Source organism: Mastigoproctus giganteus, chromosome 3, assembly GCF_048544385.1.
Source record: "Mastigoproctus giganteus isolate SK-2022 chromosome 3, ASM4854438v1, whole genome shotgun sequence".
Taxonomy (NCBI): Eukaryota; Metazoa; Arthropoda; class Arachnida; order Uropygi; family Thelyphonidae; genus Mastigoproctus; species Mastigoproctus giganteus.
In genome coordinates this window covers 237584650-237600636 of record NC_143577.1, presented here as the reverse complement: position 1 = coordinate 237600636, position 15987 = coordinate 237584650, and the positions used below count along the sequence as shown (strand labels likewise).

Genomic DNA, 15987 nt, shown 5'->3' with positions numbered 1-15987 from the left:
GGACCACTACCTGAGACCAGCTAACTGCAGCCTTGACTGAAGAGGCTTTTAAGAATTTGAATCCCCTCTGCCCCATGCAAGTGACAGGCCTACTACACTGTCATGGAGAATCAATCCTCTGTTCTAAGCAACTGCCAGTTTCAATTAGTTGTTTTGGTATTTGCAGCTTCTGTTTGTCATAATGTAGGCAAGCTATGATATTAAATGACACACACTCTACATTTATTGAGTTTAATCAGCAATAGCAATCTGATATACAGAGTACTAGAGATGCAAATGTAATAACCTGAATGAAAAATATTTTATGCTGCTTTTGTAAGCTAAAATTAGACAGCTGTGGCTGACAGGTGCAATGTCCTTGTTCTACTTTCAAAGCTTTTTTCATTCTACTATATATTAAAACCATGTGTATACTACTGGTTGGAAATAAGACATGGTAGGATGTACTAGAAAAATTTCAAAGAAATCTGTAAATAAAAGGATGCATTATTTGAAATGTGGTTAAAATGACCTCCAAAAATATAGATCAATGTACAGTCAGTCCTTGTATAGCACGATAGTTGTGTTCCTAGAAACCCTCGTGCAATGCAAAATCGTGCAATATAAACAACAAGCCCTATGGGAAAATTAGGGTTAGGTGCCGACCACCCAAGATTGAACACACATTTGTAACCAAAACATTACCAAACACAATAAATAATCGTAATAAAATACTTACGTATTTTATTACGACTATTACGTAATAAAATATTGCTAATGCTTTTGCTTCTATCGTAAGAAAACTTGTTTTTTGTTTGATTTTCTATCCAAACAGATGACAGCCATTCCATCTCTTCCAATTCTTTATGTCTTAATCTAATGGATTTTAATTACACTTTGGGTTGTTCCTGCTAAGAAAGTTGCTTTTATTTTCTCTGCATTCTTTGTAATTCTCGGCGTTGCCTCATTTAGGTCTGTAGCATGTGCAATATCACATGGTCTTTCATTTCGCTCAAAGCGTTTCACAATTTCATATTTTTTCTCTACTGGCAGAGGCAGACTGGCCATAAGCCTTACCGGGAACACCACGGTGGGCCGGAGGCCGGTGTGATTTTGGCCATAAACCATAGTATGAGGCCACTATAAATTTTCCCGGGTAAGAATTTTTGACCCAGTCCGGCTCTGTTTATCGATATTACTTTTTTCTCTCTCTCTCTCTCTCTCTCTCTCTCTCTCTCTCTCTGAATCTGTAGTGTCTTCACCAGGACGCTTCCTTTTCACACCTTTTAAGGTATTTTACTAATTTTTAGGGAATAAAGCACAATTACAAAATGAGGAGGCATGCTTGATGCACATAAACAAAGCTGCGCGCGTGTAGCAACTGAATGAACAACACCGTAAAGGCAGAGATACACTATTAACACCTCGCATTTTACTAAAGCACATTTCTAGGAGTTACTACCATAAAACAATAAAAACAATTTCCAGTTGCATTTCTGCTAGTGGAATCTGTTATAAACTGGTAGTAAACTCGATCTAATTGCATTTGCGATTATACCGATAGCTGGAATTCTGTTGGTTTTTACATTATTATGGTGAAATGTGTTTCCCCTTCACTGATATAAAAAACATAAATACATTTTCAGAATCTTCTCTTCATTCCTATCATGTTGCGTTCGGTTGGGATGATTCTGCGTTCGACTGCCATTTCTTGTAAACACAAAGGCGAATCGTGCATAAGTGAATTCAGTTCGTGTTATATAAGATATTGTTCCCCTATTTATATATCATGTATGATCGAATTCGTGTAGTGTAAACACGTGTTATACGAGGACTGACTGTACATATAAAACTCAATATGGATAAATATAAAAAATTAAGTTGAATCATCAGTTTACCAATGTGGAGAGCTGTTCTTTATTGCTATAACACTTTGCTGGTCACTCAAAAATAATAACAAATATAACAGAAATGTATACTTTCTGTTAGATTTGTTTTTCGAAGGCAAAAACTGAAGGCACACCTGTCATGCAATGACAGGTGTGCCTTCTGACCACATAAGTCAATTATGCATCTTGAATGATGACGGATATACTGGAATAGAGGCAGCCAGTCAAGAATGAAATATATTACAGAAAATACACTATATTAATTTCCTTTTACTGATGAAAAAAACATTATTCTTAAACTGATATTGTGCTAAAGAATATGAAAACTTACCACAGGTTGGTTCTGCTAGTTTTAACCGTTCAGTTAGAGAATGCAACTGCAATGGTGTTACATGAAATATCTGGCCACTACTAAGAATATGGTCTCCTGAAAACATATAAATAGATATTATTAATTAGAAATAAAGCATTTAATGGCAATTTCCTTTCACACACAGCCTAGCTACTTTATTAGGACTGCACTAGTACCATCACTGGCCTGAATCACTACTCCAATATGACATAAAATTGAGTTAACAAGGTGTTGAAAAGTGATAGGAAGAATACTGAACAATTCATATAACAAATCATCAATCAGTGGAGTTATGTGGGCAGAGGATTATGTTCATGAACAAGCATTTTCAATTCATCCTGTAGATGTTCAAAGTCTTCCTTGCGTTCCTCAAACCACTCTTTCTCATATTTGGTGCAAGGGATGACAGCAATGTCACACTGAAAATATCATTTCATAGAGGTAAACATGTGCCATTGCCAGGTGCACCTTGTTCGCCATGGTTTTCAGATTTACTCTGGCATTCACAGTCTCTTCCAGTCAGAACAAGGGAATACCATGAAAACATGCCCAACACCATTAAATTTCCTCTAGCAGCCTGAATAGTCAGGATGTAACAGGATGGTTCCAGTGCCTCGTGTGGTTTCTTCCATATGTGCATCAATGCAGCTATATTTTCCAGCTGGTGTCTGCTTCCAAAAAAATGATCCAGTATTCTCTGTAGGATTCTTTGCATTGTGTAGATACTGATCCATCATTTGGCAATGATTTCGCTTGATAACCCACTCCAAATGCCAACAAATTACTTTATTATCTTATATTTTCAGTTAAAGTTTTGTCTGTTCACGAATGTTTTCTGGGCAGTTTTCCATTTGTTAAAGACTCTCATGATACTAGTCTTTGAACACTCAACAAGTATAGCCCTTTTCTCTATTGCAATACTTGCTAAACATTCACTGACAGTCATATCTCTTTGGAAGTCTATGAAATCCAGTCCACATAGCTAGTAAAATAATTCAGGTACTAGTTGTGTTACATGGTTTGCAGTTCCTTTCTGCACATCACACATTTTTGTGTTAATAGTTGCATATAGTCCACACTGCCATGGTTCTAATAAAGTGGCCAGATTGTGTGTGTGTGTGTGTGTGTGTGTGTGTGTGTGTGTGTGTGTGTGTGTGTGTGTGTGTGTGTGTGTGTGTGTTATTTGGTTTTTAGGAGCATTAGCAACTAGGGCCGTATTGCTCCGGGGATGTGTGGTGGTCATTCCCAGACCTTTCCACACCCTCCGTATTTGGTGGTCACAGGCTTGAACCCCAGTCTAATCAAGAAGTGTGTGTTACGCACTGCTGCTCCTGCCCACGGAGGTGCCGCGCGCGCGCATGTGTGTGTGTGTGTGTGTGTGTGTGTGTGTGTGTGTGTGTGTGTGTGTGTGTGTGTGTGTGTGTGTGTGTGTGTGTGTGCGTGCGCGTGAACATATACAATCGAGTTGTGTATAGCAAATTCATGGATGTATGAATAAGTTTTGATTCTTATTGATTTTGAACTTAAAATATGTGATCGAGAACTTTTTTAAACTTTATTTACAACTTAAAACATCTCCAATTATTACTGAAGTATTGCTTTTAAATGGCAATGGCAGACATGAGAATTGTGAAGAATTGCATGCACTTTTGCAACCATAAAAAAAAAAAAAAAAAAAATTCTTCTGTGCTCATAAAAAAGCCATTATCACGAGTGATTGATGTGTATTTTTTAAAAACATATACAGTAATATATGTAGAAGCTTCAACAGTGGGAAAAATTTATGCAGCACTGTATGCCCATATTAGGAACATGAGAAATCATTTTTAATACAAAAAAGGAAACAAAACCAAAAAGAAAGCTCGATGAATTAAACAAACAAGGTCCAAAAATCATCAGTCTTCAGTAACCTTCTTGTGCAATGCATTCTTACAGATGTTTTAAAAATGTCTCAAAACCATAAAGTATGCCCACAGTTTGGCAGAAATAATTCTGAATTGTGACAGAGACTATAAAAGCCGACCGGGCTAGCCGGGTGGGTAAAGTGCAACCCGCAACCCAAAGGTCGCGGATTCGAATCCCGTCTCGGGCTTGGAATACAGTACTGCAAAAACCTTGGGAGGTGCATTATGGCCACAGAAGACGATGCGCCAACAACTAAAAAAAAAAAAGAGAAAAAAAACTATAAAAAAAAGCTGATCTGGGAAAATAATACAGAATTCTACCTTGCTCCTTATCAATAATAATTGAAAACAGAGCTTGAATTTTGTCTAAACTATCCAAATCTAAAAATACTGCACACAAAAAGATATCTTGCCTTGTTCTAAAGATGCATTGATTCTCAGCAGCTAGAGGTAAAAACCTACAAGTAGATTGATTCTATAAGCAAGAGCTCGTGATCTCAGGTTACTCTTAGGTGTGAAAACTTTATACCAGAAACTATAAGGTGATTTAAAGATTAATAACATACAGTGTAAAGCTAAAACTGCTAAATCAGATGGAGCCAATGCAGCTGCTGCTGAGTGGATTTCAAACTGTGATCATAAACGGTTATCCTTTACTGGCCAACATTTACAATGCTGACAAAATTGGATTATTTTATCAAAATCTTAACCTTAGCTTACCTGTTAAGACTCTGTCTTTCCAAGACAAAATCTTAAAGGTAATAAGAGTAAAGGGAATAAAGCAAACAAAAATTGCATTACAGTCCTTTTTTGCATTAATACTGATCATATGCAAATCTGCAAAGCCTCCTTGTTTTAAAGAATTAAAATTAACTAGGCTTTCCATTATGCACTGAAACAACAACAAACAAGTGTGAACGGTACAACACATATTCAGTGAATGGCTAGGAGAATCTGATCACAAAAATGTCTAAAAAAGCTCAGCTGATGGTTACAAAAATAAAAATCTGCTGATATTTGATAACTATACAGCACACTATGTTCTTTCCATGTTAATAGCAGTGAAATTGAAGATCCTCCCCCCCAAATGAACATATTCAAAGATTCAGCCACCATACCAGGGAATAATTTTTAACTATTGTGTATACTTTAACTGGAATAAAATAAATAAATTTCATGTTTTAATTGCTATTAGTGAGGATCAGTAATAGGCATCTACTTCTGAATCTGGATAAATGTGTGAAGATGGCCAATGAATTCATGGGGAACATATGGAGTTGCATGAAAGAATCTAGGAGTGCAAGATTATTTTTGGAAAGCGGGTTTGCTGCACCTGGAAATGAAAAAATCTTTGATGATGTGAGTATAGAAGAGCTATGGCATGAAGTCACCTGCCATAATATCGCTAGTGGTGCTATTCTGAAGGACTTTTATACAGCAAAAGACAACTTCTTTGTAAGTGCCATATAGACAGATGATGAAGTCACTGCTGAAGTTCTAAAATGAAACAATTGTCATATGGATGACAGTAAAGAAAAATTACCACAAGCTGTAGAAAATGGTTGGTGTTTCAACTGCATAAGCTGTCTCATGTTAAGACGTTTGTTTTTTGATGCTGGGAAAGGAATACTACCAGGTAAAATGGATTTTCTTCAAAATTTGATTGTTAATTTAAAAAATAGGCAAGCTTGTAGATATCAATTATGTTCATTTGATGCTATCTTTTGCTTATGTTTTTGCATACCCATGTCTTCAAAACAAAGTCCAAAGGCTGTGCAGTATGGGAGAAAATGGCCCTCGCATACTGTCAGAGTGCAGAAATAGCAGCCGTCCAGAAAGTATTATAATCGCTCCATGAATTTAAGGTATGCTAGTAATGCTAGTAAAAGTTTCCTAAACCCATGATCAGAATACTATGTGCCATGATTTGCCAATCCATAACACAGCTTTCCAATATTCCAGGAAACAAATATGATGGGTTATCATGGTGGCGTGCATTGTGTGCTGCAGCTCCCTACATATTCTTATACTAATATCAATTCCTGTGGCTTCCATGAATTCCTGGTTGACAGTATTCAACAACAATTGACTGGATCTACGTATCACTCTTCTCATGCCCTATAGTGTCTATCTGTTATTTCTTCAGTCTACCTGAACATTTTCCATGTGGTGATCATGTTAGTTACCATTGATCTAGGATGTTACAGTGATTGCTAATATGATATTCTACAATGACTCCCCACTGGAAGTCACTAAGCTCAATACCTTGTTCCACCTACAGTATTTTGTTGATCTGTTTACATCTCCAGTGTGAATGCAATTGCTTTTATAACACATGTATGGCAAGAGTCATTCTTTTTCCCAAATTCCAAGGTGTCCAGATATTTCTGGCAATATGGTAACTATACTGGATGTTTCAATTAAAAGGTAATGGGGTACAGCTTCCCTGCTTTTTTTTTTTTTTTTAGGATTATGCTGTCATTTGTTATATTTGGGCTGAAATTTTTGTATTTAACATTAAAATTGGACTATTACTCTTTAGATTTTATGATTTAAAAATTTTAATTTTGCTGATTGAAAATTGAATCAGCAAAAAATGGGGGAAATTGAAAATTGAACATCAATTTTCAGTATGTACTTTTAGTTGCATAGAATAGCTGGCTGTGCAAGAGTAATTATGTGTTGTGTTTCCTCACACAAAGTGACAAAAGCAATAACATTTAAATGAATTATTTAAAAAAAAAAAAGTAACACTGGAAGGCAGAAATTTCATGAAATAAAAGTTTAACTAAAAAATACAGTAATGCAAAATAATAAATTCAGTACTAAAAAAAAATAAATTGGGAACACATATTTCATTGTGTCCATAATGTTCAAGAGCACTGTGTTGCTGCCAATTCCATAAAATAAAGAAATAATGTAACTAATAATATCAATGGCATATTCAAATAACTTTAATCTTATAATGAAACTGAATACAAACCAAAAATAATTTATAACATTCTGCATTATGCAAAGAAATGGAACATCGGGTCATAATTTAAATTTTGTAATAAATTACCACTTAATTTGGTAATTTATTACAACATTTGGTGGAGCTAGAGAGCATACATAAATTTCTTAAAGTATTGTCCTGAATAAGACTGGTTTCCTTGCATAAATTTGCTTTTTTTTAATATAAATACTAAAACAAAAATAACTGCTTATTTATGGAGTTTCTGTTTTCATTTCTTGGATTAACTAATAAAATTAATACCTTATATAACACCAAAGCAAATTTTAAAACATAAGGATAAAAATTCTGAGATACTAAGAGATGGGAAAGTTGAGTGCCAAACTGATCCATACTTATGTTGCTTACAGAAGTTAAATGTTTAGTCTGTGTTACAAAATTAATTTTATTACTAATTCAAAATGATTTCACTGTAGCATAAACCATTGACTATCACTAAATCACAGTGCCTATTTTATGCAAATTTATTTCTAAAAATGTGTGTAAACTTAGAATAAAGGTCATCGTGATCTCAGCATCAGTTGTAATCAGAGAGATGAAACACAGAGAGTATATTTCCTGAGGAAACTATTCCTTAATTTAATTTAAACCACCAAATAGTACAGAAACATATTTTAATAAATTATTACTAAAGAGATCTCAGCAATCAACAAAAAGTTTAATAATTACCTTGACAGAACAACATTTCTGACAGATCTTCTGTAATAGTTCTTACTTCCTGAAAAAATACAAAAACAACTTTAAGCTGATTAGCATTAGCATTAGCAGAGGCATTTGATGCAAGAAAGCAAGCTTATGCAGCATCAGCCAAAAAAAAAAAAAAAAAAAACCACTTCCACTTCACCCCTCTATTCGTTCAAAATACCTGTCCAGCTGAGCCTTAAACTTATTTAGGCTATCAACCTCCACCACAAGGGATGGAAGTCTGTTCCACCAACCAACCACCCGCTGGCTAAAGGCAAATTTCCGCACGTCTATCCTACATCTGTCTTTCCTCAATTTGAATTTATGCCCTCTCAGGTGATTTTTCTGAGCTAGAGGAAGAATCCCATCAGCATTGAGCATGCTTAAACCATTCAAGGCCCTATACACCTCTATCAGATCACCTCGCTGGAGACTAGGCACCAGCGAGGTGATCTGATAGAGGTGCATAAAGCCTTGAATGGTTTAAGCATGCTCAATGCTAGTTTCTTTCATCAGTCATGTCTGAAACTTATTACCTGGAATGCTGTTTTCAGTGCATCCCATGTTAAAAATAAGACTATAAAACTAAGGAATAAAGAAATGTAATAATATTCATTTGAATAAATAAACAGAAGTTTTAAAAGATGTTACAAAAGAATATACATGAGCTGCCAATTAGTTTTCACAGTTGTGAACATTCAATAAAATTATGAAGCTGATTTTGAAAAATAGATTACAAGTGCATATTCCTACATTGAAAGTGTGCTTAAGTGTTGGAAATGCAGAGGCAATTATTCATGGACACATTGTTCAACAAAGTGTGTGCACACAGTGAGTCCCAAAGATTTTGACATTTGATCAGAGGGAATCAATTCAGATATTTAGCAAAAACAGCAAGACATTGCTTTTTTTGCTAAATATCTGAATTGAAAGAAATACATTTTTAGTGAAGACTTATAACTAAACATGGACCTAAACAAAATACTTCTATCCACAGTTTTTTTTTTTTATGTAAACCCCCAAACACGAGAGGTATTAGAACCTATAGTACTTAGTACTGTGCTTGGGTTGGAGGCTGAGAAGACGAAAGAAGACATTTGTTGACATTGGACTTCTGTAGACTGTAATTTTCAGAAAATACGTATGAAGGAAGGTTGTTCCAGAAAACGGCAGTTGAATGAATAAATGAGGAAGATGAAACGTTGGTTCTGCGAGTTTGAAGTTGAACAGTAAATGGATGTTGGCTGGTGGTGGCACGTGTTCGGACTGTTTTGAAAGAGAGAGAGAGAGTGGGAATTATAGAAGCCAATTCAGAAGAACAGTGCCCATGGAAGTAGCTGTACAAGAGGCATGCAGCAGAAACAATATGTCTATGAGACGAGTGAAGAGACTCCGTTAGAGATGAATCATTAATTAACCTAACTGCCCTCTTTTGAATGGAATCAAGAAGCCTGAGAGAGGTTTTGGGGACCCCACCCCAGATGTGGAAACAATATTCCATGGTAGGGTGGATTTGCGATTTATACAGAGTGAGCAGCTGTTTGGAAGAAAAGTAAAGCCAAGAACGAAAAAGAAAACGAAGTTTTTTTTAGATGCAGAGGAAGCAATATTTGTAATGTGCTTGTGCCAAGAGAGATTAGAAGTCAGGGTAATCCCCATAAGAGATATATCATTTTGCTTAGAAATCGGAGTGTCACTAAAAATAAGCATAGGAGCAGAAGAATCCTTTTTGCGAGATATAAGACAAGACTGGTTTTAGAAGGGTTAAAATCAACTAAGTTGTCTTTGCCCCACTGAAGAATTACCCGAAGATTGACATTTAAGGAATTAGTAGCATATTTTCGAGAAGTTCAAGCTGATTGAGCAGGGCAAGGTTTCTCAAAATGGAAAGTAGAATGCAGTGTGCTATCATTAGCAAAACTATGGATAGGATTTCCAGTCAATGGAAGAAGGTCATTAATATACAAGAGGAAAAGAGTGGGGGAAAGAACTGAACCTTGGGGGACACCGGCATTAGTGGAGAAGTTAGAAGACAGAGAGCCATCTACCATCACCCTCAGGGAGCGATCAGAGAGAAAACTGGATAACCAATTATTAAAAACAGTTGACAAACCATAAGATGGAAGCTTGTTTAGAAGACCTTTATGCCAAACATGATCGAAAGCCTTTGAGATGTCAAGAGCAACTACTTGTGTTTTACCGAACCTTTCCATTGAATTAGTCCATAAATGGGTAACATAAGCCAGAATATCACCAGTGGATTGACACTGACAGAATCCATACTGGCGATCGTTGATCAGACGAAAAGTTTCTAGGTAGTGAGTTGGCGGTTAATTGATTTCTCCATTACTTTAGAAAGAGTAGAAGTAATTGCAATGGGACGATAATTGGATGGGAGCGATTTGTCACCCTTTTTGGGAACTGGCTGGATGTGAGCAAATTTTCAAGCAGAAGGAAAAACATCTTTGGAATAAGGAAAGTGAAAAAAGGTGGCAAAGAACAGGACTAAGTTCAGGAGCACAGGTTTTGAGAACAAGTGGAGAAATGCCATCGGGACCTGGAGCCTTCTTAGGATCAAGATTCGTAAAAATTCTTCTGACATCCTTTTGTCGGAAGACCACAGGAGGCATTGAATGGAGCGTGTTGGGAATAGTGGGAGGTGTTTTACCAAGATCATTAATACATGAGTTGGAAGAAAAATGGGATGCTAGCAGGTCAGCTTTATCCTTGGCTGAAGTGACAACAGAACCATCTGGTTTGGACAGATGTGGGAGCAGAGATGGGCAAAAGTTGCGGCCAATAGCTTTGGCAAGAGACCAGAATGCTTGGCTACCATTAGGGCAAGACGCAAGTTTTCTACTCTTAGCCTGTTCAAATTCTAGTTTGGACTGATTAATAACTGCTTTACAATTGTTGCGAACTTTGGTGTAGGCAGAAAATGACACTGAAGAATTAGAAACAAGCCAATTACGATATGCAACATTCTTCTCTTGAACAGCCTTAGCACATTTGTTGGAAAACCAAGGTTTAGATAAAGGACGAGATTTTAAAGTGGAGTGTGGGATAAAGGATTCCATTCCTGCTAAAATAATTTCACTGATACGATCTGAGCAAACGTTGACATCAGAAGTTTTGAAACAGTAATCCGACCAAGGAAAAGAAGAAAAGAAGTCTCGCAGGTCATCTCATTTTGTATTCTTGTAATGCCAAACAACACGAGGTTGCGAATAGCCATGAGATAAAGGTTCCATTGGAGAAGAGACAATTACCAAGTTGTGATCTGAAGTGCCTAAAGGAGCTCTCACTTCGACCATGTACCTAGAAGGTTTGTTTGTGAGAAAAAGATCAAGCATATTGGCTGTATGATTAGGATTGTCCGGTATTCTTGTAGGTAAATGAACAACCTGTGCAAGGTCATTAGTACAGGCATACCTCGATTAACGAATAGGATGCGTTCCACGAAATTACTTCGTTAAGCGAAACTTCGTTTTCAGAGGTAAAAATACTATGGCCAGAATAGGGATACGTTCCTACGTAAAGAAAATGAAAAGCTTTTTTTCGAACAAAGAAAAGTTTTATTAAATAAACAGTCAACTTACATACAAAGTGAAATCACATTTTAAAATATGAGGTTAAAGTCGATTGTTTATGCTTTTTTTCTCTTTCATTTAACAATTGCCTATACGGAGTTATTGCATTTAACACTGATCGCTTAACTATAACACGTCTTCCTAAGTCAGGATCATTTTCACTAAAAAAATTTAAAACGTTTTCAATATCATTTAAGCACCTTTTTAAATCTTTGGTTGTTAACACTTTTTCGGCAGGAACTTCTTTAACTTCGCATTCATTATCTTTGTCTTCGTTGCTAACAAGGTTTTCTAAATCTTCCACTGAAAAACCATCATCTTCTGCATTCAGTAAATTTCTAACATCCTCTTTATCGACATTTTCGAAACCTATTGATTGAGCCATCTGGATAACTTCATTTCTAATTTCTTCGATGTTATTTTCTTCTTCTAGTACAACTTCTGGCCATATTTTGCGCCAAACTCCATTTAAGCATTTCTTAGTGACTTCTTTCCAAGAACTATCAATGCTTTCTTGCGTTTTTAATGGTGTAGTTTTTCCAAAAAGTTTTAACTGTCATTTCCTCTTTATCCTCTAGTTCAGTTAAATTGCTTAAAGTTCGACGCAGATAATAAGCTTTAAATGATGCTATTACTCCCTGATCCAATGGTTGAATCAGGGAAGTTGTGGTTGCTGGAAGAAACACAACTTTGACAGGAATGCATGTGTCCAACGTGTTAAGATCAGTAGGATGTCCCGGAGCATTGTCTAACAACAAAAGAGCTTTTTCTTCAAAGTTGTTTTTTTTGACAATATGTACTGTTTTACTCCAGGACAAAAGTGGTTAACAAACCAATCAGTAAATAACTCCTTGGTAACCCACGCTTTTCTATTTGCTTTCCATATTACAGGTAAATTCATTTTTATGTTACCTTTTAACGCCCTCGGATTTTCTGAATGGTAAACTAATAACGATTTTAATTTATAATCGCCAGAGCCATTTGATCCAAAGAGTAACGTTAAACGGTCTTTGGCTGCTTTGAACCCAGCAGCTGATTTTTCTTCAATAGAAATGAAGCTTTTTGTTGGTAGCCGTTTCCAGAACAAACCGCTTTCGTCAACATAACACCAAATTTGGTGGAAAATTTTCACGTTTAATTGTTTCCTTTAGTTTTTCTGGAAACTTATTTGCAGCTTCAACATCTGCACTTGCAGTTTCTCCTGTTAATTTTACACTATGAATCCTGGCCCATTTTTTAAATTTCTCGAACCAACCACGAGAAGCCCCAAAGGTTTCCGTAATTTCTTCAGTTTGTTTAGATTTCAGGTGATTAAACAAAAATGGAATATTTTTTTATGTTAAATGGGGCTTGAAATTGCGGACTTCGTTATATCGAGGCTTCGTTATCAGAGGTAACGTTAACCGAGGTATGCCTGTAATTGCAAAAGCCTCAGCATCTCGACCAGCTGGGTCAGTGTGACTAGAAAACAGAAGCCAGCTGGAGTTGTGAACATTAAAATCACCAAGGAAAATTACCTCACTGTTAGGAAAGTTGGACTAGAGGAAGTCAAAGAGCTCTAAGTGATTAGTGGAGTTGGGAGAACAGCAGAGACAACAGATTAATTTGACACAATGAGGTAGAGAGATTTTAAGCCAGAGAAGCTCAAAGAGAGGAGATTCCAAATTGCCAAATCTCTGACAGGGAATATCAGAACGGACATATGCACAAGTACCACCTTTGAGGTGAAAGGAATCATACAGCGAATAATTTGGGTTTCTGAGATGAGCAGTGGTTGAATCAACCGATAACTGAGATTCTGTCAGAAAAAGTACATGGGGTTTGGCAGACTGCAAGTGGAAATGGACATCGTTGAGATCAGAATAGAGACCACGTATCTTTTTGAAATGAATTAGGAAGTGCTTGGGAGGTTTAGATCTCTTCACAGATAAGCTTGCTCTATTAATTTGACAATTCATGGTGTATTCAATAGTAAGAAAAAGTGGGTGGGACATGCTGTATGAAGTAATGAAATTTTTGGATATGGCGTACACATGGTAAGAATATACTCAGATCCTTGACATAACATGGCCTCGACAATCCTTCCCGCATACACACTACTCGGACACCCTCCAGTCGCTATCTGGAGGGAGTCTAGTGTGTAATCTTGCTAGAGTTCTAGCAAGATTACACACTAGACTGGTTCGGTCTGGTGTACTAACTAGCGGCCGGCTTGCGAACGCCGTTTTAGAGCTGTACCCTCGAAAGGTAAGAAATATTGGACCTCGCCACGATGTTCGTCATAACTTCAAAAGTCATCAATCATACTGCATGATGGAAGAGATAGGGTAGGGTTGACCGGAACTTAGCTCTAGAGACTAAACATGGGTTCCACCACTTCAAGCCTCCAATAAGCAAAGTGGTGGTATTGCACTGGTTGATGAGCGTCATCTACCACCTAGTACTGCCTGGTAACATAGAGGGGCAGCATTCCTCTGTGGTGTGGGTGCCACACCTCGACTCCCTGCTTACGTTGGTTCACACCTGGGTGGTCACCCACCATGTACTTGTGCATGGAGGTTATACCCAGGATTACTAGTGTCCAAATCCTCTGCTTCCTTGTTAGTGTCCAAATCCTCTGCTTCCACCTTCACGGTGGAAGCAGAGGATTTGGCTGTCACAGACCGTCAGGACTTCACCGAAATTGGGTCCACTTGACTTGAGTGTCACCCAAATATCAGTTTCGTCAGCGATTTAGACTCCCAGGTAGCAAGCACAGCTTGTCTGGCATATCTGAGAGAATGTCTGCGATAACCTCAAGGACCATATCTGGATCCAGTATGGAATTTTACCATAAAGAATCTTCCCTCCCCAAAAAAAAAGTTTAAGAAATAGCCTCCAGCTGATAATGGCAAGTGACTTTTGGAATTCAGAAGGGTTGCTTCTTGTCAGCTTTCTGTCACCTCATGCAACACATCTCATGCAGTATTACAGCAATTTGCTTCTTACACTAATAAAATCTTCAGGCAGAAAACCTCAACCTATATAAAATTTAACTATGTAGTAATGATGCAATTGCACTAAACAATATCATAGCAATATGCTTCTTAATGATGTGCATAAAACAATTTGCAAGAAAAGGCCTAGAGAAACTGCAAAGGGAATTCCTTTGTATAATTCCACTCATCAAGTGGAATTTGCTATCAATCAGCTTACTTCTTTCTACACTACTGGTATCAGTGCAGTGCCAATAGGGATGGCAAAAATGCATAAGTATAAAGGGACAATATCTTGAAAAAGAATAATAAGTCTCACGATCCTGGTATGTATGTATTTTTTGTAGAAGATAAAAGTCCAGGTCAATCTTGAACTACCTTGTAATTACTTCATTTAGCCATTCATTTAGATTACTGTGTGCCTTGCCAATTACTATAAATAGTATAACTAGAGCAGATCAAGATTTGTGGCTGCTTTGTTATTGTTATTTGAGAATTTTTGGCATATCAACTACAGTCAGTCCTCGTATAGCACGATAGCTGTGTTCCTAGAAACCCTCGTGTAATGCAAAATCATGCAATATAAACAACAGGCCCTAAGGGAAAAATAGGGTTAGGTGCCGAACACCCAAGATTGAACACACATTTGTAACCAAAACATTAAATAATCACAATAAATAATCAAACACAATAAATAATCATAATAAAATACGTAAGTATTTTATTACGACTATTATGTAATAAAATATTGCTAATTCTTTTGCTTCTATCGTAAGAAAACTTGTTTTTTGTTTGATTTTCTATCCAAACAGATGACGGCCATTCCATCTCTCCCAATTCTTTGGAAGAGATGGAACGGCTGTTCCGTGTCTTAATCTAATGGATTTTAATTACGCTTTGAGTTGTTCTGCTATAAAAGTTGTTTTATTTTCTCTGCATTCTTTGTGATTCTTGGCGTTGCCTCATTTAGGCCTGTAGTACGTGCAATGGTCTTTCATTTTGCTCAAAGCATTTCACAATTTCATATTTTTTCTCTATCAACAGAGGCGGACTGGCCATAAGCCTCACCAGGGAAACCACGGTGGGTCGGAGGCCAGTGTGATTTTGGCCATAAACGCTAGTATGAGGCCACTACAAATTTTCCTGGGTAAGAATTTTTGACCCAGTCCGCCTCTGTTTATCAATATTGCTTTTCTTTTTCTCTCTGAATCTGTAGTGTCTTCACCAAGACGCTTCCTTTTCACACCTTTTAAGTATTTTACTCATTTTTAGGGAATAAAGCACAATTACAAAATGAGGTGGCACACTTGATACACATAAACAAAGCTGTGCGCGTGTAGCAACTGAATAAACAACACTGTAAAGGCAAAGACAACTCTAGCTCACATTTTACTAAAGCACATTTCTGGGGGTTACTACCATAAAACAATAAAAATTTCCAGTTGCGTTCCTGCTAGTGCAATCTGTTATAAACTGGTAGTAAACTCGATCTAATTGCATTTGCGATAATACCGACAGCTGGAATTTTACGTTATTATGATGAAATGCGTTTCCCCTTCACTGATATAAAAAAACATAAATACATTTTCAGAATCTTCTCT

At 36.8% G+C, this 15987-nt stretch overlaps 1 protein-coding gene across 1 annotated transcript in view; it reads right to left on the bottom strand.

Annotated features, from left to right (window-relative positions):
- LOC150088916 (uncharacterized) overlaps window positions 1-15987 on the bottom strand; it is a 135205-nt gene that overhangs the window by 83145 nt on the left and 36073 nt on the right. The window contains exons 4-5 of the mRNA XM_090370358.1: window positions 7807-7855; window positions 2200-2295 (exon numbers count right to left, since the gene is read on the bottom strand). Of these exons, the coding sequence (XP_090226484.1) occupies window positions 2200-2295; window positions 7807-7855 (145 nt within the window). The remainder of the gene's footprint in view (window positions 1-2199; window positions 2296-7806; window positions 7856-15987) is intronic.